Here is a 26,585-nt window from a genome sequence, read left to right as displayed (position 1 = left end):
GCTCGAAGCTATTTCCTTTAGATCCTGCAATTGCATCTTTTTGTTTCTTGTTTACACTAGTTTGGCATAATGGACAACAGTGAGCTTCTTATTCTATTTCCTGATTTAAGACATGGATGGTTTGATGCGAAAATTAAAAAACCCATGGAACATATTAGTATGAACACTTTGAATACCATTGTTGCTAATGATATAGAAAGTTCTAAGCTTGGGGAAGCTGGTTCTGATGAGCATGATCTTTTTAGTCCCCCAAGCATTGAGGAGAAAATTTACTTTGATGATACTTTGTCTCCTATTTATGATGATTATAATGACAGTAGTCTTTTAGTACCGCCTGTTATGGAGGATAAATTTGATTATGATTACAATATGCCTCCTATATTTGATGATGAGAATAATAATGATAGCTACTTTGTTGAATTTGCTCCCACTACAACCAATAAGATTGACTATGCTTATGTGGAGGGTAATGATACTTTTATGCATGTGAATAAAGATGTTTTATGTGATACTTATATTGTTGAGTTTATTCATGATGCCACTGAAAGTTATTATGAGAGAGGAAAATATGGTTGTAGAAATTTTCATGTTACTAAAACACCTCTCTATATGCTGAAATTTTTGAAGTTACTCTTGTTTTATCTTCCTATGCTTGTTTACTTTGCTCTTCATGAACTTGTTTATTTACAAGATTCCTATGCATAGGAAGCATGTTAGACTTAAATGTGTTTTGAATTTGCTTCTTGATGCTCTCTTTTGCTTCAACTCTTATTTCTTGGGAGTGCATCATTGAAATTACTGAGCCCATCTTAATGGCTATAAAGAAAGAACTTCTTGGGAGATAACCCATGTGTTTTTTTTACTACAGTACTTTGTTTTATATTTGAGTCTTGGAAGTTGTTAATACTGTAGCAACCTCTCCTTATCTTTATTTTATTGCATTGTTGTGCCAAGTAAAGTCTTTGATAGCAAGGTTGATACTAGATTTAGATTTCTGCGCAGAAACAGTTTTCTGTCTGTCACGAATCTGGGCAGAATTCTCTGTAGGTAACTCAGATAAATCTGCCAATTTACGTGCGTGATCCTCAGATATGTACGCAACTTTCATTCAATTTGAGCATTTTCATCTGAGCAAGTCTGGTTCCACTTTAAAATTCGTCTTTACGGACTGTTCTGTTTTGATAGATTCTGCCTTTTATTTTGCATTGCCTCTTTTGCTGTGTTGGATGGATTTCTTTGTTCCAGTAATGTCCAGTAGCTTTGTGCAATATCCAGAAGTGTTAAGAATGATTGTGTCACCTCTGAAAATGTGAATTTTTGATTATGCAGTAACCCTGTAATGAGTTTGTTTCGAGTTTGGTGTGGAGGAAGTTTTCAAGGGTCAAGAGAGGAGGATGATATACTATGATCAAGAAGAGTGAAAGCTCTAAGCTTGGGGATGCCCCCGTGGTTCATCCCTGTATATTTCAAGAAGACTCAAGCATCTAAGCTTGGGGATGTGATGACGCGTAAAGCACATGCTCGTTGGGAACCCCAAGTGGAAGGTGTGATGCGTACAGCAGCAAGTTTCCCTCAGTAAGAAACCAAGGTTTATCGAACCAGTAGGAGTCAAGAAGCACGTTGAAGGTTGATGGCGGCGGGATGTAGTGCGGCGCAACACCAGGGATTCCGGCGCCAACGTGGAACCTGCACAACACAACCAAAGTACTTTGCCCCAACGAAACAGTGAGGTTGTCAATCTCACCGGCTTGCTGTAACAAAGGATTAACCGTATTGTGTGGAAGATGATTGTTTGCAGAAAACAGTAGAACAAGTATTGCAGTAGATTGTATTTCAGTAAAGAGAATTGGACCGGGGTCCACAGTTCACTAGAGGTGTCTCTCCCATAAGACAAACAGCATGTTGGGTGAACAAATTACAGTTGGGCAATTGACAAATAAAGAGAGCATGACCATGCACATACATATCATGATGATTATAGTGAGATTTAATTGGGCATTACGACAAAGTACATAGACCGCCATCCAACTGCATCTATGCCTAAAAAGTCCACCTTCAGGTTATCATCCGAACCCCCTCCAGTATTAAGTTGCAAAGCAACAGACAATTGCATTAAGTATGGTGCGTAATGTAATCAACAACTACATCCTTAGACATAGCATCAATGTTTTATCCCTAGTGGCAACAGCACAACACAACCTTAGAACTTTCTGTCACTGTCCCAGGTGTCAATGCAGGCATGAACCCACTATCGAGCATAAGTACTCCCTCTTGGAGTTACAAGCATCTACTTGGCCAGAGCATCTACTAGTAACGGAAAGCATGCAAGATCATAAACAACACATAGATATAACTTTGACAATCAACATAACAAGTATTCTCTATTCATCGGATCCCAACAAACGCAGCATATAAAATTACAGATAGATGATCTTGATCATGTTAGGCAGCTCACAAGATCCGACAATGATAGCACAATGGGGAGAAGACAACCATCTAGCTACTGCTATGGACCCATAGTCCAGGGGTAGACTACTCACTCATCACACCGGAGGCGACCATGGCGGCGTAGAGTCCGCCGGGAGATGATTCCCCTCTCCGGCAGGGTGCCGGAGGCGATCTCCTGGATCCCCCGAGATGGGATCGGCGTTGGCGGCGTCTCTGGAAGGTTTTCCGTATCGTGGCTCTCGGTACTGGGGGTTTCGTCACGGAGGCTTTAAGTAGGCGGAAGGGTAGGTCAAGAGGCGGCGCGAGGGGCCCAGACCATAGGGCCGCGCGGCCAGGGCAGGGGCCGCGCCGCCCTATGCTCTGGCTGCCTCGTGGCCCCTTTTCATTTCGTCTTCGGACTTCTGGAAGCTTCGTGGAAAAATAGGCCCCTGGGCGTTGATTTCGTCCAATTCCGAGAATATTTCCTTACTAGGATTTCTGAAACCAAAAACAGCAGAAAACAAAGAATCGGCACTTCGGCATCTTGTTAATAGGTTAGTTCCGTAAAATGCACGAATATGACATAAAGTGTGCATAAAACATGTAGATAACATCAATAATGTGGCATGGAACATAAGAAATTATCGATACGTCGGAGACGTATCAGCATCCCCAAGCTTAGTTCTGCTCGTCCCGAGCAGGTAAAACAATAACACAGATAATTTCTGGAGTGACATGCCATCATAATCTTGATCATACTATTTGTAAAGCATATGTAGTGAATGCAGCGATCAAAACAATGTATATGACATGAGTAAACAAGTGAATCATAAAGCAAAGACTTTTCATGAATAGGACTTCAAGACAAGCATCAATTAAGTCTTGCATAAGAGTTAACTCATAAAGCAATAATTCAAAGTAAAAGCATTGAAGCAACACAAAAGAAGATTAAGTTTCAGCGGTTTCTTTCAACTTGTAACATGTATATCTCATGGATATTGTCAACATAGAGTAATATAATAAGTGCAATAAGCAAGTATGTAGGAATCAATGCACAGTTCACACAAGTGTTTGCTTCTTGAGGTGGAGAGAAATAGGTGAACTGACTCAACATTGAAAGTAAAATAATGGTCCTCCATAGAGGAAAAGCATCGATTGCTATATTTGTGCTAGAGCTTTGATTTTGAAAACATGAAACAATTTTGTCAACGGTAGTAATAAAGCATATGCATCATGTAAATTATATCTTATAAGTTGCAAGCCTCATGCATAGTGTACTAATAGTGCCCGCACCTTGTCCTAATTAGCTTGGACTACCGGATCATCACAATGCACATGTTTTTACCAAGTGTCACAAAGGGGTACCTCTATGCCGCCTGTACAAAGGTCTAAGGAGAAAGCTCGCATTGGATTTCTCGCTATTGATTATTCTTCAACTTAGACATCCATACCGGGACAACATAGACAATAGATAATGGACTCCTCTTTTATGCATAAGCATGTAACAACAATTAATAATTTTCTCATTTGAGATTGAGGATATATGTCCAAAACTGAATCTTCCACCATGGATCATGGCTTTAGTTAGCGGCCCAATGTTCTTCTCTAACATTATGCATGCTTAACCATAAGGTGGTAGATCTCTCTTACTTCAGACAAGACGGACATGCATAGCAACTCACATGAAATTCAACAATGAATAATTGATGGCGTCCCCAATGAACATGGTTATCGCACAACAAGCAACTTAATAAGAGATAAAGTGCATAATTACATATTCAATACCACAATAGTTTTTAAGCTATTTGTCCCATGAGCTATATATTGCAAAGGTGAATGATGGAATTTTAAAGGTAGCACTCAAGCAATTTACTTTGGAATGGCGGAAAATACCATGTAGTAGGTAGGTATGGTGGACACAAATGGCATAGTAGTTGGCTCAAGTATTTTGGATGCATGAGAAGTATTCCCTCTCGATACAAGGTTTAGGCTAGCAAGGCTTATTTGAAACAAACACAAGGATGAACCGGTGCAGCAAAACTCACATAAAAGACATATTGAAAACATTATAAGACTCTACACCGTCTTCCTTGTTGTTCAAACTCAATACTAGAAATTATCTAGACCTTAGAGAAACCAAATATGCAAACCAAATTTAAGCATGCTCTATGTATTTCTTCATTAATGGGTGCAAAGCATATGATGCAAGAGCTTAATCATGAGCACAACAATTGCCAAGTATCACATTACCCAAGACATTAATAGCAATTACTACATGTATCATTTTCCAATTCCAACCATATAACAATTTAACGAAGGAGAAACTTCGCCATGAATACTATGAGTAGAAACCAAGGACATACTTGTCCATATGCTACAGCGGAGCGTGTCTCTCTCCCATAAAGTGAATGCTAGGATCCATTTTATTCAAACAAAACAAAAAACAAAAACAAACCGACGCTCCAAGAAAAAGCACATAGGATGTGATGGAATAAAAATATAGTTTCAGGGGAGGAACCTGATAATGTTGTCGATGAAGAAGGGGATGCCCAAGGCATCCCCAAGCTTAGACGCTTGAGTCTTCTTAATATATGCAGGGGTGAACCACCGGGGCATCCCCAAGCTTAGAGCTTTCACTCTCCTTGATCATGTTGCATCATACTCCTCTCTTGATCCTTGAAAACTTCCTCCACACCAAACTCGAAACAACTCATTAGAGGGTTAGTGCACAATAAAAATTAATATATTCAGAGGTGACACAATCATTCTTAACACTTCTGGACATTGCATAATGCTACTGGACATTAGTGGATCAAAGAAATTCATCCAACATAGCAAAAGAGGCAATGCGAAATAAAAGGCAGAATCTGTCAAAACAGAACAGTTCGTATTGACGAATTTTAAAATGTCACCATACTTGCTCAAATGAAAATGCTCAAATTGAATGATAGTTGCGTACATATCTGAGGATCATGCACGTAAATTGGCTTAATTTTCTGAGCTACCTACAGGGAGGTAGACCCAGATTCGTGACAGCAAGGAAATCTGGAACTGCGCAGTAATCCAAATCTAGTACTTACTTTTCTATCAACGGCTTAACTTGGCACAACAAAACACTAAACTAAGATAAGGAGAGGTTGCTACAGTAGTAAACAACTTCCAAGACACAAAATAAAACAAAGTACTGTAGGTAAAAACATGGGTTGTCTCCCATAAGCGCTTTTCTTTAACGCCTTTCAGCTAGGCGCAGAAAGTGTGTATCAAGTATTATCAAGAGACGGTGTGTTCTCAGCGGGGTGTGGAGTTTTCTCAACTAGGCATAGTATATTTGATACATAAGTTTTAGCATCTCCCTTTTCATTAGTCTTAGGCATGCTACTCTCATCAAACAAATTTTCAGGAACAAGCCAAGCATAGTTATTCTCTAGTGCATCATTCATAGCTAAGAGTTTACATGGTATTGGTGCTTTGATCTCCCCACCATCATCAATATTATTAGTGTATCTTATTCTATCCATGTCCATCTTTTCAAGGAGACTAACAAAATTAGTATGAGAACCAAGCATATTAAATTTAGCAAAGACCTTTCTAGCTTCTCTCGCTATTCCCCCAAATTCTCTAAGAAGGGTTTCTAAAACAAAATCTTTCTTTTCCCCTTCTTCCATATCACCAAGTGTGAGAAACATGTGTTGGATTATAGGATTAAGATTAACAAATTTAGTCTCCAACAGGCGAACTAAATGTGCAGCAGCAATTTCATAAGTAGGCGCAAGGTCTACCAAGTGTCTATCTTCAAAATTTTCAATGGTACTAACATGATTGAAAAATTCTTCTATATTATTTCTCCCAACTATAGACCCACGTCCTACCGGTATGTCTTTTGTGGTAAAATTAAAAGGAAACATGATGAAATAAGTAAAGTAAATGCAAGTAACTAATTTTTTTGTGTTTTCGATATAGCAAACAAGATAGCAAATAAAGTAAAACTAGCAACTATTTTTTTTGTATTTTGATTTAGTGCAGCAAACAAAGTAGTAAATAAAACTAAGCAAGACAAAAACAAAGTAAAGAGATTGAGAAGTGGAGACTCCCCTTGCAGCGTGTCTTGATCTCCCCGGCAACGGCGCCAGAAATTTAGCTTGATGACGCGTAAAGCACACGCTCGTTGGGAACTCCAAGTGGAAGGTGTGATGCGTACAGCAGCAAGTTTCCCTCAGTAAGAAACCAAGGTTTATCGAACCAGTAGGAGTCAAGAAGCATGTTGAGGGTTGATGGCGGCGGGATGTAGTGCGGCGCAACACCAGGGATTCCGGCGCCAACGTGGAACCTGCACAACACAACCAAAGTACTTTGCCCCAACGAAACAGTGAGGTTGTCAATCTCACCGGCTTGCTGTAACAAAGGATTAACCGTATTGTGTGGAAGATGATTATTTGCAGAAAACAGTAGAACAAGTATTGCAGTAGATTGTATTTCAGTAAAGAGAATTGGACCGGGGTCCACAGTTCACTAGAGGTGTCTCTCCCATAAGACAAACAGCATGTTGGGTGAACAAATTACAGTTGGGCAATTGACAAGTAAAGAGAGCATGACCATGCACATACATATCATGATGATTATAGTGAGATTTAATTGGGCATTACGACAAAGTACATAGACCGCCATCCAACTGCATCTATGCCTAAAAAGTCCACCTTCAGGTTATCATCCGAACCCTCTCCAGTATTAAGTTGCAAAGCAACAGACAATTGCATTAAGTATGGTGCGTAATGTAATCAACAACTACATCCTTAGACATAGCATCAATGTTTTATCCCTAGTGGCAACAGCACAACACAACCTTAGAACTTTCTCACATCGTCCTGTGTCAATGCAGGCATGAACCCACTATCGAGCATAAGTACTCCATCTTGGAGTTACAAGCATCTACTTGGCCAGAGCATCTACTAGTAACGGAAAGCATGCAAGATCATAAAAAACACATAGATATAACTTTGACAATCAACATAACAAGTATTCTCTATTCATCGGATCCCAACAAACGCAACATATAAAATTACAGATAGATGATCTTGATCATGTTAGGCAGCTCACAAGATCCGACAATGATAGCACAATGGGGAGAAGACAACCATCTAGCTACTGCTATGGACCCATAGTCCAGGGGTAGACTACTCACTCATCACACCGGAGGCGACCATGGCGGCGTAGAGTCCTCCGGGAGATGATTCCCCTCTCCGGCAGGGTGCCGGAGGCGATCTCCTGGATCCCCCGAGATGGGATCGGCGTTGGCGGCGTCTCTGGAAGGTTTTCCGTATCGTGGCTCTCGGTACTGGGGGTTTCGTCACGGAGGCTGTAAGTAGGCGGAAGGGTAGGTCAAGAGGCGGCGCGAGGGGCCCAGACCAGAGGGCCGCGCGGCCAGGGCAGGGGCCGCGCCGCCCTATGCTCTGGCTGCCTCGTGGCCCCTCTTCGTTTCGTCTTCGAACTTCTGGAAGCTTCGTGGAAAAATAGGCCCCTGGGCGTTGATTTCGTCCAATTCCGAGAATATTTCCTTACTAGGATTTCTGAACCCAAAAACAGCAGAAAACAGCAACTGACACTTCGGCATCTTGTTAATAGGTTAGTTCCAGAAAATGCACGAATATGACATAAAGTGTGCATAAAATATGTAGATAACATCAATAATGTGGCATGGAACATAAGAAATTATCGACACGTCGGAGACGTATCAAGATGCCCAAGGCATCCCCTTCTACATCAACAATTTATCAGGTTTCTTTTCTTGAAACTATATTTTTATTCGGTCACATCTTATGTACTTTACTTGGAGCGTCTGTGTGCTTTTATTTTCGTTTTGTTATTTTCATTCTCTGAATAAATGCTTGTGTGGGAGAGAGACACGCTCCGTTGTTGCATATGGACAATATGTCCTTAGGCTTTACTCATAGTATTCTTGGCGAAGGTTGAATCTTCTTCGTTAAATTGTTATATGGTTGGAATCGGGAAATGCTACATGTATTAATTCTAAAATGTCTTGAATAATTTGATACTTGGCAATTGTTGTGCTCATGTTTAAGCTCTTGCATCATATACTTTGCACCTATTAATGAAGAAATACATAGAGCTTGCTAAAATTTGGTTTGCATAATTGGTCTCTCTAAAGTCTAGATAATTTCTAGTATTGAGTTTTGAACAACAAGGAAGACGGTGTAGAGTCTTATAATGTTTACAATATGTCTTTTATGTAAGTTTTGCTGCACCGGTTCATCCTTGTGTTTGTTTCAAATAACCTTGCTAGCCTAAACCTTGTATCGAGAGGGAATACTTCTCATGCATCCAAAATCCTTGAGCCAACCACTATGCCATTTGTGTCCACCATACCTACCTACTACATGGTATTTCTCGCCATTCCAAAGTAAATTGCTTGAGTGCTACCTTTAAAATTTCCATTCTTTACCTTTGCAATATATAGCTCATGGGACAAATAGCTTAAAAACTATTGTGGTATTGAATATGTACTTATGCACTTTATCTCTTATTAAGTTGTTTGTTGTGCGATAACCATGTTCCTGGGGACGCCATCAACTACTCTTTGTTGAATATCATGTGAGTTGCTATGCATGTCCGTCTTGTCTGAAGTAAGGGCGGTTTTCACAATCAAATGGTTTGAGTATGCATACTGCTAGAGAAGAACATTGGGCCGCTAACTAAAGCCATGATTCATGGTGGAAGTTTCAGTTTGGACATAAAACCTCAATCTCTTATGAGAATATTATCTGTTGTTGAATGCTTAAGCATTAAAAGAGGAGTCCATTATCTGTTGTCTATGTTGTCCCGGTATGGGTGTCTAAGTTGAAGAATGATCAAAAGCGAGAAATCCAATGCGAACTTTCTCCTTAGACCCTTGTACAGGCGGCATAGAGGTACCCCTTTGTGACACTTGGTTGAAACATATGTCATGCAATGATAATCCGTGTTAATCCAAGCTAATTAGGACAAGGTGCGGGCACTATTAGTACACTATGCATGAGGCTTGCAACTTGTAAGATGTAATTTACATAACACATATGCTTTATTACTACCGTTGACAAAATTGTTTCATGTTTTCAAAATAAAAGCTCTAGCACAAATATAGCAATCAATGCTTCCCTCTGCGAATGGCCTTTCTTTTACTTTTATGTTGAGTCAGTTCACCTATCTCTTTCCACCTCAAGAAGCAAACACTTGTGTGAACTGTGCATTGATTCCTACATACTTGCATATTGCACCTGTTATATTACTTTACATTGACAATATCCATGAGATATACATGTTATAAGTTGAAAGCAACCGCTGAAACTCAATCTTCCTTTCTGTTTCTTCAATACCTTTACTTTGATTTATTGCTTTATGAGTTAACTCTTATGCAAGACTTATTGATGCTTGTCTTGAAGTACTATTCATGAAAAGTCTTTGCTTTATGATTCAGTTGTTTACTCATGTCATTACCATTGTTTTGATCGCTTCATTCATTACATATGCTTACAATAGTATGATCAAGGTTATGATGGCATGTCACTCCAGAAATTATCTTTGTTATCGTTTACCTGCTCGGGACGAGCAGGAACTAAGCTTGGGGATGCTGATACGTCTCCGACGTATCGATAATTTCTTATGTTCCATGCCACATTATTGATGATATCTACATGTTTTATGCATACTTTATGTCATATTTATGCGTTTTCCGGAACTAACCTATTGACGAGATGCCGAAGGGCCAGTTGCTGTTTTCTGCTGTTTTTGGTTCCAGAAATCCTAGTAAGGAAATATTCTCGGAATCGGACGAAATTAATGCCCATCATCCTATTTTTCCACGAAGCTTCCAGAACACCCAAGAGCCACCAGAGGGGAGCCCTGGTGGGCCCAGATGATAGGGCGGCGCGGCCAGGGCCTGGGCCGCGCCCCCTAGTGTGTCACCACCTCGTTGACCTTCTGACGCCGCCTCTTCGCCTATATAAAGGTTCCTGACCTAAAACCTCGATACGAAAAAGCCACAGTACGAGAAACCTTCCAGAGCCGCCGCCATCGCGAAGCCAAGATCTGGGAGACAGGAGTCTCTGTTCCGGCAAGCCGCCGGGACGGGGAAGTGCCCCCGGAAGGCTTCTCCATCAACACCACCGCCATCTTCATCAACGCTGCTGTCTCCCATGAGGAGGGAGTAGTTCTCCATCGAGGCTCGGGGCTGTACCGGTAGCTATGTGGTTAATCTCTCTCCTATGTACTTCAATACAATAATCTCATGAGCTGCCTTACATGATTGAGATTCATATGATGATGCTTGTAATCTAGATGTCATTATGCTAGTCAAGTGGATTTTACTTATGTGATCTCCGGAGACTCCTTGTCCCACGTGTGTAAAGGTGACAGTGTGTGCACCGTGTGGGTCTCTTAGGCTATATTTCACAGAATACTTATTCACTGTTATGAATGGCATAGTGAAGTGCTTATTTATATCCCTTTATGATTGCAATGTGTTTTGTATCACAATTTATCTGTGTGCTACTCTAGTGATGTTATTAAAGTAGTTTATTCCTCCTGCACGGTGTAATGGTGACAGTGTGTGCGTCGTGTAGTACTTGGCGTAGGCTATGATTGTGATCTCTTGTAGATTATGAAGTTAACTATTGCTATGATAGTATTGATGTGATCTATGCCTCCTTTCGTAGTGTGAAGGTGACAGTGTGCATGCTATGTTAGTACTTGGTTTGGTTATGTTGATCTGTCATGCACTCTAAGGTTATTTAAATATGAACATTGAATATTGTGGAGCTTGTTAACTCCGGCATTGAGGGTTCGTGTAATCCTACACAGTTAGTGGTGTTCATCATCCAACAAGAGGGTGTAGAGTCTAGCATCTATCTATTTATTCTGTTATGTGATCAATGTTGAGAGTGTCCACTAGTGAAAGTATGATCCCTAGGCTTTGTTCCTAAATACTGCTATCGCTGCTTGTTTACTGTTTTACTACATCTTTACTTCCTGCAATATTACTACCATCAACTGCACGCCAGCAAGCACTTTTCTGGCGCCGTACTACTGCTCATATTCATTCATACCACTTGTATTTCACTATCTCTTCGCCGAACTAGTGCACCTATTAGGTGTGTTGGGGACACAAGAGACTTCTTGCTTTGTGGTTGCAGGGTTGCATGAGAGGGATATCTTTGACCTCTTCCTCCCTGAGTTCGATAAACCTTGGGTGATCCACTTAAGGGAAACTTGCTGCTGTTCTACAAACCTCTGCTCTTGGAGGCCCAACACTGTCTACAAGAATAAAAGCACCCGTAGACATCAAGCACTTTTCTGGCGCCGTTGCCGGGGAGGAAAGGTAAAAGGCACTCATACTCCGGTCCCAGGTAAAGTACTTTTCTGGCGCCATTGTGTGTGTGCTCGAAGCTATTTCCTTTAGATCCTGCAATTGCATCTTTTTGTTTCTTGTTTACACTAGTTTGGCATAATGGACAACAGTGAGCTTCTTATTCTATTTCCTGATTTAAGACATGGATGGTTTGATGCGAAAATTAAAAAACCCATGGAACATATTAGTATGAACACTTTGAATACCATTGTTGCTAATGATATAGAAAGTTCTAAGCTTGGGGAAGCTGGTTCTGATGAGCATGATCTTTTTAGTCCCCCAAGCATTGAGGAGAAAATTTACTTTGATGATACTTTGTCTCCTATTTATGATGATTATAATGATAGTAGTCTTTTAGTACCGCCTGTTATGGAGGATAAATTTGATTATGATTACAATATGCCTCCTATATTTGATGATGAGAATAATAATGATAGCTACTTTGTTGAATTTGCTCCCACTACAACCAATAAAATTGACTATGCTTATGTGGAGGGTAATGATACTTTTATGCATGTGAATAAAGATGTTTTATGTGATACTTATATTGTTGAGTTTGTTCATGATGCCACTGAAAGTTATTATGAGAGAGGAAAATATGGTTGTAGAAATTTTCATGTTACTAAAACACCTCTCTATATGCTGAAATTTTTGAAGTTACTCTTGTTTTATCTTCCTATGCTTGTTTACTTTGCTCTTCATGAACTTGTTTATTTACAAGATTTCTATGCATAGGAAGCATGTTAGACTTAAATGTGTTTTGAATTTGCTTCTTGATGCTCTCTTTTGCTTCAACTCTTATTTCTTGGGAGTGCATCATTGAAATTACTGAGCCCATCTTAATGGCTATAAAGAAAGAACTTCTTGGGAGATAACCCATGTGTTTTTTTACTACAGTACTTTGTTTTATATTTGAGTCTTGGAAGTTGTTACTACTGTAGCAACCTCTCCTTATCTTTATTTTATTGCATTGTTGTGCCAAGTAAAGTCTTTGATAGCAAGGTTGATACTAGATTTAGATTTCTGCGCAGAAACAGATTTCTGTCTGTCACGAATCTGGGCAGAATTCTCTGTAGAAAACTCAGAAAAATCTGCCAATTTACGTGCGTGATCCTCAGATATGTACGCAACTTTCATTCAATTTGAGCATTTTCATCTGAGCAAGTCTGGTGCCACTTTAAAATTCGTCTTTACGGACTGTTCTGTTTTGACAGATTCTGCCTTTTATTTCGCATTGCCTCTTTTGCTGTGTTGGATGGATTTCTTTGTTCCAGTAATATCCAGTAGCTTTGTGCAATGTCCAGAAGTGTTAAGAATGATTGTGTCACCTCTGAACATGTGAATTTTTGATTATGCACTAACCCTGTAATGAGTTTGTTTCGAGTTTGGTGTGGAGGAAGTTTTCAAGGGTCAAGAGAGGAGGATGATATACTATGATCAAGAAGAGTGAAAGCTCTAAGCTTGGGGATGCCCCCGTGGTTCATCCCTGCATATTTCAAGAAGACTCAAGCATCTAAGCTTGGGGATGCCCAAGGCATCCCCTTCTTCATCAACAATTTATCAGGTTTCTTTTCTTGAAACTATATTTTTATTCGGTCACATCTTATGTACTTTACTTGGAGCGTTTGTGTGCTTTTATTTTCGTTTTGTTATTTTCATTCTCTGAATAAATGCTTGTGTGGGAGAGAGACACGCTCCGTTGTTGCATATGGACAATATGTCCTTAGGCTTTACTCATATTATTCATGGCGAAGGTTGAATCTTCTTCGTTAAATTGTTATATGGTTGGAATCGGGAAATGCTACATGTAGTAATTCTAAAATGTCTTGAATAATTTGATACTTGGCAATTGTTGTGCTCATGTTTAAGCTCTTGCATCATATACTTTGCACCTATTAATGAAGAAATACATAGAGCTTGCTAAAATTTGGTTTGCATAATTGGTCTCTCTAAAGTCTAGATAATTTCTAGTATTGAGTTTTGAACAACAAGGAAGACGGTGTAGAGTCTTATAATGTTTACAATATGTCTTTTATGTAAGTTTTGCTGCACCGGTTCATCCTTGTGTTTGTTTCAAATAACCTTGCTAGCCTAAACCTTGTATCGAGAGGGAATACTTCTCATGCATCCAAAATCCTTGAGCCAACCACTATGCCATTTGTGTCCACCATACCTACCTACTACATGGTATTTCTCCGCCATTCCAAAGTAAATTGCTTGAGTGCTACCTTTAAAATTTCTATTCTTTACCTTTGCAATATATAGCTCATGGGACAAATAGCTTAAAAACTATTGTGGTATTGAATATGTACTTATGCACTTTATCTCTTATTAAGTTGTTTGTTGTGCGATAACCATGTTCCTGGGGACGCCATCAACTACTCTTTGTTGAATATCATGTGAGTTGCTATGCATGTCCGTCTTGTCTGAAGTAAGGGCGGTTTTCACAATCAAATGGTTTGAGTATGCATACTGCTAGAGAAGAACATTGGGCCGCTAACTAAAGCCATGATTCATGGTGGAAGTTTCAGTTTGGACATAAAACCTCAATCTCTTATGAGAATATTATCTGTTGTTGAATGCTTAAGCATTAAAAGAGGAGTCCATTATCTGTTGTCTATGTTGTCCCGGTATGGGTGTCTAAGTTGAAGAATGATCAAAAGCGAGAAATCCAATGCGAACTTTCTCCTTAGACCCTTGTACAAAGTGCATAGAGGTACCCCTTTGTGACACTTGGTTGAAACATATGTCATGCAATGATAATCCGTGTTAATCCAAGCTAATTAGGACAAGGTGCGGGCACTATTAGTACACTATGCATGAGGCTTGCAACTTGTAAGATATAATTTACATAACACATATGCTTTATTACTACCATTGACAAAATTGTTTCATGTTTTCAAAATAAAAGCTCTAGCACAAATATAGCAATCAATGCTTCCCTCTGCGAATGGCCTTTCTTTTACTTTTATGTTGAGTCAGTTCACCTATCTCTTTCCACCTCAAGAAGCAAACACTTGTGTGAACTGTGCATTGATTCCTACATACTTGCATATTGCACCTGTTATATTACTTTACATTGACAATATCCATGAGATATACATGTTATAAGTTGAAAGCAACCGCTGAAACTCAATCTTCCTTTGTGTTTCTTCAATACCTTTACTTTGATTTATTGCTTTATGAGTTAACTCTTATGCAAGACTTATTGATGCTTGTCTTGAAGTACTATTCATGAAAAGTCTTTGCCTTATGATTCAGTTGTTTACTCATGTCATTACCATTGTTTTGATTGCTGCATTCATTACATATGCTTACAATAGTATGATCAAGGTTATGATGGCATGTCACTCCAGAAATTATCTTTGTTATCGTTTACCTGCTCGGGACGAGCAGGAACTAAGCTTGGGGATGCTGATACGTCTACGACGTATCGATAATTTCTTATGTTCCATGCCACATTATTGATGATATCTACATGTTTTATGCATACTTTATGTCATATTTATGCGTTTTCCGGAACTAACCTATTGACGAGATGCCGAAGGGCCAGTTCTTTGTTTTCTCTTTGTTTTTGGTTTCAGAAATCCTAGTAAGGAAATATTCTCGGAATCGGACGAAATTAATGCCCAGCATCCTATTTTTCCACGAAGCTTCCAGAACACCCGAGAGCCACCAGAGGGGAGCCCTGGTGGGCCCAGATGATAGGGCGGCGCGGCCAGGGCCTGGGCTGCGCCCCCCTAGTGTGTCACCGCCTCGTTGACCTTCTGACGCCGCCTCTTCGCCTATATAAAGGTCCCTGACCTAAAACCTCGATACGAAAAAGCCACGGTACGAGAAACCTTCCAGAGCCGCCGCCATCGCGAAGCCAAGATCTGGGAGACAGGAGTCTCTGTTCCGGCACGCCGCCGGGACGGGGAAGTGCCCCCGGAAGGCTTCTCCATCGACACCACCGCCATCTTCATCAACGCTGCTGTCTCCCATGAGGAGGGAGTAGTTCTCCATCGAGGCTCGGGGCTGTACCGGTAGCTATGTGGTTAATCTCTCTCCTATGTACTTTAATACAATAATCTCATGAGCTGCCTTACATGATTGAGATTCATATGATGATGCTTGTAATCTAGATGTCATTATGCTAGTCAAGTGGATTTTACTTATGTGATCTCCGGAGACTCCTTGTCCCACGTGTGTAAAGGTGACAGTGTGTGCACCGTGTGGGTCTCTTAGGCTATATTTCATGTAATACTTATTCAACTTTGTTATGAATGGCATAGTGAAGTGCTTATTTATATCCCTTTATGATTGCAATGTGTTTTGTATCACAATTTATCTGTGTGCTACTCTAGTGATGTTATTAAAGTAGTTTATTCCTCCTGCACGGTGTAATGGAGACAGTGTGTGCGTCGTGTAGTACTTGGCGTAGGCTATGATTGTGATCTCTTGTAGATTATGAAGTTAACTATTGCTATGATAGTATTGATGTGATCTATGCCTCCTTTCGTAGTGTGAAGGTGACAGTGTGCATGCTATGTTAGTACTTGGTTTGGTTATGTTGATCTGTCATGCACTCTAAGGTTATTTAAATATGAACATTGAATATTGTGGAGCTTGTTAACTCCGGCATTGAGGGTTTGTGTAATCCTACACAGTTAGTGGTGTTCATCATCCAACAAGAGGGTGTAGAGTCTAGCATCTATCTATTTATTCTGTTATGTGATCAATGTTGAGAGTGTCCACTAGTGAAAGTATGATCCCTAGGCTTTGTTCCTAAATACTGCTATCGCTGCTTGTTTACTGTTTTACTACATCTTTACTTCCTGCAATATTACTACCATCAACTGCACGCCAAATAGCACTTTTTCGGGCGCTCGTACTCTGCTCATATTCATTCATACCACTTGTATTTCACTATCTCTTCGCCGAACTAGTGCACCTATTAGGTGTGTTGGGGACACAAGAGACTTCTTGCTTTGTGGTTGCAGGGTTGCATGAGAGGGATATCTTTGACCTCTTCCTCCCAGAGTTCGATAAACCTTGGGTGATCCACTTAAGGGAAACTTGCTGCTGTTCTACAAACCTCTGCTCTTGGAGGCCCAACACTGTCTACAAGAATAAAAGCACCCGTAGACATCACTGGCCAGGATAAGAAACAACATCAACATCATACCGTAGATCAAGTGGCATCAACGACTCATCGAGCTTATTAATAGGGATTCCAGCATGAATCCGACGAGTAGTAGCAAGCCAATCACCACCACTCGCAAAGACCACCATAGGAGGCCACCACATGCGGGTCAGGCACACCTACAACAAGATCCCCCATGGCAAACCAGCAAACTCGGGCACTATGCCAAACTTCTCTAAGGAAATCCTAAAACTATACCTATTATGCACAACGGAGCACCGAGCACCCCCATCTCTTCCCCTACCGGTGATGTCGGCGAGAAGGTCCGAGATCGAGCTGGACCCAAGCTCTGGAATCCTCTAGTCGCCTCACTTTTCCTCTCTCGAATAGTAAACGGTGGGAGGACAAGGCTTGTGAGGTCATCGCCCCCTAGTTGTCCATTGTGTCCATGTTTTTTTACAATAGATAAGGCTCGTAAGGACCAAGAGCTGCATTAATCCATGCAGTTATAGACTGTGTTACAAGAAGGGCCTCCAAGAAAGAATAAATTACAAACCAATCCTAGGAATTTGCACAATGGACCCTAAAAGAAAAGCTAAAACACAAAGGGGTCCTTGGTCACCGCCGGAGCACTAACTCCACCATCGACTGCCTTCCGCACCGCCGGGGAGGAAGCCATTTCGGGGGGTTGGCAAAAGCTGTCGACGAGGAGTCGAAGAAAGGCCTTCTGCTGAAGGTTGAACTCCTAGAGGAGGCCCGCCATTCATCCATAGGATGCAGGGTCGAGGCAATGACGCCGGCAAGTATCCCATGCTGGTGAGTTCTCCAGGGAGCTAGGGCACAACATCGGTGGCGTCAAAGATCTGGCAAGCGCGACTCCATAACACCACTTGGGCAAAGACCAGCGTTGACATCAACATACAAAGGCAGCTCCGCCACAATCTCCCTCCTATCCTCCACGACAGGCTAGGGAGAAACGTCACACATAGCTTCTCCGCTCCAAATGGCGCCGGAGCATAAACTAGGACCTCCTAACCAGTGCCAGGGACGATGCGTTGCAGCTTCTCTCCCCCTCACCGCCAAGGCCAACCAGGAGAAGAAATGTAGCGAACCTCGCCACGCCGCTTTGGCATTTCCCCTTGCCTCCACGGCCAAACGGGAGCACCTCTAGTTCTTGGTGTTCTTGCAGACGAAGGAGGCCCGCAATCAACTATTTATTAGAAGAAACTGTGTCGCTCCTCCCCACCCTCTGCTCCATCCAGAGGGGCACGAGCTGAGGAAGCAGCAACCCTAGAAAGCCACGGATCTAGCAGCCAAGATCCATGGCACCGTTCCAACTACCACGCATACGTCCAACACAACAACTACATTTATCTACAGAAGGGGGGCGGCCTCCCCTCCCCAATCCAGTCCGGCAGGCGACGCTGCCGGGGGAGAGGGGGAGGTGAGCCGGTGCGAGTGGGTCGGCTCTCAACGAGAGTAGGGTGGAGAGAGAAGGGAAGGGGGAAAGTGTTTTTTTTTTTTGCGTGACTCATTGTGTCCAACTGTCCATAGTAGTCGTGTCTATTCAAATCAGTGGAACATCTCGTAAGTTAAAGCGGACAGAATCGTTTGTTTCCTGCCACACGGGATCCCACTCTGTCCATGCCTACGCGGTAGGCTGCACCCAGATTTTGCTCTGCGATGCCGACGCCTTGTATCCCACAGCAACTGGCGGTTTCGCGCCAATTGCAATGATACTCTCCTTCGCCTCGATCGACTCTCCTGTTCAAACTATTTCAAACCAGCCAGTCGTTTCGCGGCACGTAAAGGTGAACCGATGGTGTGTCCTTCCATAATTCGTCGCTTGTGGCGACGACAAGGGACTGGGAGGCGAGAAGCTAGGAAAGGAGATAAACAGGCGATCGCCAAGTACGTTTGGGGAAAAGCGATGAAAAAGCAGTCGATTTTCGCGTTCAGTAAAGAGGATTGGCACGAGCTCTGAAATGGGGAAAACAGAAATCTGAAAAGGCTGTGTCCGCTGCTCCCTCCAGACTGAAACTTCTGCGACCCGTCCATGGACCACCTTGACCGCCGTGGAGACCAAGCCACCACCGGTGTACCCGCTCCTCTCCTGTATGCTGCTGCGTATAATTAGGGGCCGTCGCCATGGCTGTTCTTCCATTGAGCCACTCAGAAACGAAACCAGAGCCCCACCAATCTCCAAAGACTCTCCGTGGTTAGGGGAAAGAGTAGTGCTAGCGAGATGGCTGGTACGCTCGATCGCATCTATCCCTCTGAATCGATCTGTTTCGGTTTTGCCGCTGGTAGTTTGCTCTGCGTTCTAGTACTCGAGATCATAAGTTTTTTCCCCTTCGGATGGATGTTCTTTCTTTCTCTCCTTCCTCTTAACAGGATAGTGTTGTTCTTCTTGGCTTTGATGAAACGGGTCTGCTTTCTGTTTGATTTCCTTGAAAAAGGCTTTGTTGGGGGGAGTTTCTTGGAGTTCTTTGTTCGAGCAGTCGCTCCCAAGTTACGATCTTGCCCTGCCATAGTGCCGTTTCATTGCCATGTTACCAAGATCTGATCTTCCCGTTTCTTGTCTGAACTTTGAAGGCCGCAAGCTGGGCGCTGAAGCAGCTGCACGAGCGAAGATGAACAAGGTCAAAACCTCCACTTTCTTATCTCTCTCGACTCTCGATCGTCTTTGTCTGCACTTATTTTGGCCAACGTGTCTGAATCCGAAGGCTTTGCCTTTATGCAGTGCAAGATCGTCAACATAGCGGCGGCGTCCGTGCTGGCCCTGCTGCTCCTGACGGCGGCGGCCGTCTACGTGGCGCGCTGCGACGGCGACCAGCTCCGCGCCATCTTCGGCACCAGGGACACCTTCCTCGTGTTCTGCGTGGCGACGCACCTCGGGACCATCTGCCTCCTGACGTGGTACGCCGTGACGGCGCCGACGCCGGCCTCCCGCCGCTCCTACGCGAGGGCCACCGTGGCGAGCGCCGTGCAGCTCGCCGCCAACATGTACCTCGCCACGGTGAGTTTCTTGTCGAAATTGTGTTGGCCTGTTCTGCTGAAAGTTTGGGAGGCGCGCGCCATTAACTTCCTCTCCTCGTTTTCGTCAGCGTCGTGCGGATGCTGTTTAGGTTCGCGTGGATGTGTGGCTGCCCAAGACTGGAAGATGGATCGATTTGGAGTTTGGAGATGAACCGTTTCAATCACCTGCTACCTAGTGTCTTGGAAGAAGTTTGGAAGGACACTGTCATCTGGTGTTTCGTTTTAGTAGTTTCATCTGTCAGTTTCATTGTTGCAGTGCACTATGGGAGATATCTATCTTAGCATTTGATTGTTGTCTTGTTCGGTTCTGGTTTACACTATCTGCACTCTGCTGTTTGCAACGGTAGCCTTGAGTGGCCCTTGATTATGTCTCTAATGATCTAATCTGTGCACCTGATGATGTCCTGTGTGTGAAACGAGACTGGCTAGATAGAAATTTGCAAATCAGCTCTGTATTCGTGGCTCACTCTGTGCAAATCACAGGAGCAGGGCAAATCAGCTCTGTATTCCACGCTGGTGAAAGCCTGGGTTACTTGTTGGGCCAAATTAATTCAGCCCAGCGCATCACCTTACGCACAAGGCACAACGCCTTCCAATTCCGGTGCAGCTTACTCACGTTTTAGTACCACACTGCTTGCATAAGACAGATTAAACATGTTTATAAACCCCACCCAGACGTAAGGAGGCACAGGGCGGTGAGCTCTGTTAGCAAACTCAAATCTTGATATATGATAATTGCATTAATCTCTGATGACCACACGACATGGGTGGTTTGCTTTTAAATTTGTATTTTGTTCTTGGTTTTCTTTTTTATTTGTGTTCTGTTCTTGGTTTAATGCGCTTGAACATACTACTCCCTCTGGCATTAAAAATTTATTATGGTTTAATTAATTTAAACATATGTTAGCATGTAGTTCATCTAACCCTGCAAAAAATATCTAGGACGGGAGGGACTACCTCCGTTTCGAAAAACATGGCGTATATTTTTAGTCAGAATTTTATAAGTTTGAGTGATCTTATACTAAAAAAAAGGTGAGTATCCTACAATGTCTTTTTTTTTTCGAACAAAGAAAGGCGTCGAAGGGCCAAGAAGCTGCATTAATAGTGTATGATGAGGTAACAAGTTACACATAGAGCCTTAACAAGTAAAGAAAATGCAAAATGACCCCTATATTTTGTGAAAAGGACCCTAAACAGATTCTGTAAAAAGCAATCCAGTCCTCCATCACCGCTTAAGCATAGAGGAGTGCCATTGTAGCCTTCCTCTTCGGTGCCGGGGATGGCACCAGTTGGAACCGGGAAGAAGGGGATCTCCACCACCAGCCCTAGGAAAGGCCTCCACTTGGAGGTTGAGTAGACACCGGTTGACGCCAGTGGCGGAGCCAGCACAACAACCATGTGTAGTCAGTTTGAAACTGTGTAGTCAAATACATGTATTTGTATAAATTTTTCAGTATTTCTAGCATGCGTTTAGCCTGTGCTGCCAAAAAACAGTGTAGTCAATTGACTACACTGCTTGAACGTGGCTCCGCCACTGGTTGACGCCGACGTTGATTGGAGCCACCAGATGGCCATCGGGGTCGGCAACTAAAATTTTGGAACATCGAGATTGTTTGCTGAGATGCAGATTCAGCAGTACCCCACCGCCATCTAGCTCGTCTCCAGGGTCGAGCTCGCCCTCTACTCCCGCCAGCATCACGCTGATATGTATAAGAGGAAGATCCCGAGCTGTAGAGATGAACCAGGTCGCAACACATAGCACAAACCTTATTTAAGGAGATGATGGCCTTGATCTTCTTCACTGCCTTCGACTCCAGCCTTTGGAGCTCTGATGGAGGATGGACAACGGCCCAGGATGCTTGGATCTGGTCCAAGAGATCCAGCACACTACTCCTAAGCACTGTCATAGTGCTAAACATCACAAGCATAAACCTAGAACTACTATATACAGTGGATGATCAGGCACCTCTCCTCTGCTACCGCTAACCGGCTACGCCTCTGGGAGAGGCATGGGATTGACCCCTTTTTCACCGAAGACTCTCAAGGATGGGTGAGGAGAGGAGGGGAAGGGGAAAAGAGTGCTGTGTTTTCAGTTTTGGGTTACTTCAATAGTATCCTACAATGTCAAATTGGTATCAATAAATCCACCATAGAATACATTTTCATAGTGCATTTATTCAATATCATAAAAAATTATATTTTTCTCTATAACATAGGTCAAATTATAAAGAGTTGACTTTTAACTAAAAATATATGTCTTATTTTATGGAAAGGGGTTAGTACATGCATAGGCAGCACGAGCCACCTGTGAGGCAAAGGAGGCGGCCCGTGTTTTGGTTACGTGCTCCACATTAAGGTCTTGGTTCGTTCGCTGCTTTTAGGTTGATGCGGAATTGGCTCCAGGACAATAGAGTAAATAACATTGTTTACTTGTGCGTTTGCGAATTGCAGAATCATTGCCATAAACTGGTCAATTTGAGTTGATTTTGTTTTAACTCAATTTCGTTCTAAGCCAGCTGAGCCATGCAAATCGGAGTGACACGGATGGAAACGTTGGCATGGGCCCGCAAACCGGTCAAAATTATTCTAAATCTAACATGTGGCATTGTAGTTTTTGCAAAACGTCCGATGTATATTTTTGTCGCCCATATGACCTTTGTGTGGCATTCCATGTGGTTCTCACCTGTCATCTCCACGGGCGGCCCCAAATAGTCGCCAGCAGAGGCGTCGGCACTTCCGTATGGGGTCGCCGGCACTGCATCCTCTATTTGGGGTGCTGTTGCCACACCGGCGTCCCAAACTGACGGCTCCGATAGATAATTTGAATTAAAATCTCAAATAAAAGCATAGAAATTGAAATAAAGAGAAGGAACATTCCACAAACTAATATATAATTGGGAACATGGTTTACACGAAGACATAATTTGGAATATGATTTCCACAAACTAATCATAATTTAGAACATGGTTTACATGAAGACATCATTTGGAACATGGTTTTCACAAACTAATACATAGTTTGAACATAATGAAACCTAACTAGTGTTGGCATAGGGTTTCGTGTGTCCGCTGCCAAGAAAGAACACTCTCAGGCACTCCTAGTCACCCATATTGGAAAATCCTGCTCGTGATGGTACCCCTGTTGGTTCTTTCGAGGAAGAACATCCAAAAACATGCATACCTATTTTTGTTGCGAAGAAAGAACACTCAGTCGTCGACCTCCTCGGCGATGTCGCCGTGGTAGTGCCGGCGGCAACGCGTCTCGTCGAACACCTTGACGCTCATATCCCCCTCGCCAAGGTAGGAGAACGTGAGCACGAAGCCGGCTTCGAGGTGGTGGTAGCGCGCGAACTTCTCCCAGCCGATGTCGAGGTACATCTTGCCGCGCGCGTCGCGGATCACGTCCACAATCCACCGGCAGCAGCCGCAGGCAGCCTCCCGTATATGCAGAGAGGCCGGCTTGTTGCCGGCGACAAAGTCGGCGAACTTGTCAGGCAGCCTCTGGATGCCGAGTGGGTCACCCTTGAGGACAACGGCGAACTCGAACAACACTTGTCGCTCCTCCTCCTGCAGGTCCGACGATGAAGACGACGGCGAGCATGCAGCTCTGCCGCGGTCACAACCACGACCACTGCCGTGACATCGGCCTCTACCAGACATGGCGTCGTCTCTTCAGATGATGGCGGCTAGGGTAGGGGAGAGAGGTGCTAGGGTTTGTGCGGGAGGGACGATGCGAGAGACCTTTTTATAGGCTGGAGGGAGGCGGGGGGAGGGGGGCGGTGGCACTCATTAACGCCGGTACGGAGAGCTAGGCGCGACAGGACGGTTCGCTGCACGTCTGCGGAAACTGCACCGCCGCTGCGCGCCAATAACTTCCGTCGCGAGGTAGGCAACGGTTATGTTAAAATTGAATGTGCCGCTGACGCCTCAGCCCCGCCACTCCCCGCTGGCGTCGACTTTTGGGATGTGGGGCTGACATGCGGCTCCCACACCCAAAATTTTCCGCCTCGCGAGGTGCCGGCGTGCTCGATTCGTGCCCTTGGCCAAGGGGCCAGCACGGGGTTGCCGGCGCTTCTATTGGGCTCGGAAACTAGCCGGCACCGTATGGGGCGCGTCGGTGTGAGCCCATTTTCGTTCCCGGCCCCCAAATCACTATCGGGACGCTATGGGGCACACCGCTTTAACTGAATAAATAATTAAAACTTTCAGTGCTAGCGCTCCACACTGGCGGTTTCGTGTCATAGGCAACGATGGTCTTTCCTCTCGATCGTCCATTCAAACTACTAGTAATTCAAATCAGTTGGTTGTTCTGTGGTATGTTTAAGTGAACCGATGGTGCATGTCATGGTGTACAACACTTCATTTGGACTGCCATGGTTCGTGGCTTGCGATGACGACAATGTCGACAAGGGACTGGGAGGCAATAGCAAGATATGAAAGGAGAGACAGGTGACCATGAAGTACGTTTTGGAAAAGCAAGAAAGAAGAAAAGCAAGGTTTTTTTTTGTTGCCTCCCGTACATAGAGAAGAAGAGAAACGGGCATGATTTTATCAGATAGCCATTGGGAGCTATTCAATGCAAGAAAAGAGAAAGATGAGGATACCGAGTACGATCTCTGAACTGAAAAAAACTGAAACCTGACAAAGCTGTGTCCGCTGCTCCCTACAGACTGAAAACTTTGCCACACGTCTGTCCATGTACCACCTTGACCAGTGTGGAGACCAAGTCCCCCTCGCCTGCCTGCTGCATATAAACTACGGAGTAGACGTCATCTCCATGGCAACTCTTCCATTGAGCCATTCAGAAACAGAATCAGAGTCCCACCGATATCTCCAAGACTCCATGGTTAGGGAAAAGAGTAGTTCTAGCAAGATGACTGGTATGCTCGCATGTATCTCTCTGAATCAATCCGTTTTGGCTTTCCTGTTGGTAGTTTGTTCTGCGTGCTACTCAAAGATCATGACTTTTCCTGTTTCTTCTCAAGATCTTTGATCTCTGGATGAATGTCCTCTTGTCTTTCCTTCCATCTTCTTCTTAGCAGAGCAATGTTGTTTCTTTGTGGAAATATTTTGCCATCGACTAATGTTTTTTAAATGGGTCAGCTTTCCCTTTGATTTCCTATTGGTGGTTTGTTCTGCTAGGTTCATCAGTTTTCCTATTTTCATTACGGGATTTGTGCCCAATTTTTTTTACTGACGTATACGAGGTCCAGGTCGAAATTTCTGCTCAAGATCTCTGACCTGTGGATGAATGTTCTTGTCTTTCCCTCCGTCCTCCCCTCAGCAGATCAGTTTTGTTTCTATTTGGAGATAGTTGTGGTTGTGGCTCAGCTTCAGTTTCATGGTTTTGAGAAAGCTACGTTGGATTGGGAATCAATTTGCATCTTCGCAGTTGAACCGTGTGTTTTTGTGCTCTTGCTGGGCAATTTGTTTCCATGTTCTTTTTAACCCACCTAGTGTCTTATCTGAACTTTTGAAGGCCGCAACCTGGGGGCTGCACAAGCCAAGGAGGAGGAGGAGTATGTCAAGGTAAATCAAAACCCAATCCAGCCTCTCTGTCTGTCTTGCCTGTTCTTGCGTTCGACCGCTCTGATCCGTGTGCTTCTCTTTCCCTTCCTGCAGTCCCAGGTCGCCGGTGAGACGCTCTGCTTCCTCCACATGATGCTTCTGGTGACGCTCGGTCTCTCCATGATTGGTCAGGCGGGCAACACTTGGTCCCGCCACGGTCTCCCGACCCTGGACGTGCTGGTCACCGTGCTCTACTTCACCGCCATCACCATCGAGATGCAGGTCATCCTCGCCATCGTCCTGAGCAGCGAGCCCCCGCCGTCGCGTCTTCCGCCTCCATTGGACGAGTGGGTCATGGCCACCGCAGTCTGGCTCTTCCTCGTCAACTACTTCCTCGGCTACGCCATGACCCTCCATGCGCCGGAGCCAACTTACTTCGACCTGACCCTTGCCGGGATCGCGAGCGCCGTCAACCTGGCCATCACCGTCTACAGCATGCTGCATGTAAGTTCCTGCGTGGTGCGCTTTGTTTCTTCTTCTTGAAAGTTGCGCATCGTTTGGTTTGCTTGATGACCTTACCAACTGTTTCTTCTCCAACTTGTCAGCGCCGCATGGAGGTTTAGGCGCGGATGCATGCCTGCTTGCGAGGAAGTTGGATCATCGGAATCCGGAGAATGGAAACCCCCTCTTGATTTGTACTAGGCTGGCCCAGCATTGCCATGTTCTGTCTGTGTGTTGTTCGTTGGTTATCCACTTAATTGCGTAGTAGTACTGTTTGCATTCACTGGATTACAAGGAGGGATCCGAGGAATTTGAAGTTGGAATGTGTGTGATACTCTGTTTCGTCTAAGTTGGAATATTTGTGTTCATATATCGCTTGTCTTGGTGCAATTTTTGCGTGTTTCAGCTTTTGCCTACCATGATACTTTCTGAGGTTCGTTGCAGTTAATGTTGCCTGGGCGAAGTTAATTTCTTGGATCTGTTATATTATACGGGCCAAACTCCAACGAATTCTGAGCTAGCTTTCAGACTATGTTCTCAAATTTAGTTCAGTCAGAAATAATGCCTTGATTTCAAGTTTCTCCTTTTC

General features: G+C 43.5%; 2 protein-coding genes across 2 annotated transcripts; both read left to right on the top strand.

Annotated features, from left to right (window-relative positions):
* The first annotated feature begins 18,993 nt into the window (after window positions 1–18,993).
* On the top strand, window positions 18,994–20,380 carry LOC127330057 (uncharacterized). Its single transcript, XM_051356412.2, has 4 exons — window positions 18,994–19,201; window positions 19,545–19,591; window positions 19,693–19,968; window positions 20,057–20,380. Exons 1-4 carry the CDS (start codon window positions 19,195–19,197, stop codon window positions 20,075–20,077), a joined length of 351 nt encoding a protein of 116 aa, XP_051212372.1. The 5' UTR covers window positions 18,994–19,194; the 3' UTR covers window positions 20,078–20,380.
* Window positions 20,381–24,680: 4,300 nt separating this feature from the next.
* Window positions 24,681–26,364, top strand: LOC127330056 (uncharacterized). Its single transcript, XM_051356411.2, has 4 exons — window positions 24,681–24,867; window positions 25,467–25,516; window positions 25,610–25,999; window positions 26,101–26,364. Exons 1-4 carry the CDS (start codon window positions 24,684–24,686, stop codon window positions 26,116–26,118), a joined length of 642 nt encoding a protein of 213 aa, XP_051212371.1. The 5' UTR covers window positions 24,681–24,683; the 3' UTR covers window positions 26,119–26,364.
* Window positions 26,365–26,585: the final 221 nt, after the last annotated feature.

Source organism: Lolium perenne, chromosome 2, assembly GCF_019359855.2.
Source record: "Lolium perenne isolate Kyuss_39 chromosome 2, Kyuss_2.0, whole genome shotgun sequence".
NCBI classification, from domain to species: Eukaryota; Viridiplantae; Streptophyta; class Magnoliopsida; order Poales; family Poaceae; genus Lolium; species Lolium perenne.
The sequence above is the reverse complement of the archived record's forward strand: the minus strand, read 5'-3'. Positions and strand labels throughout refer to the sequence as shown.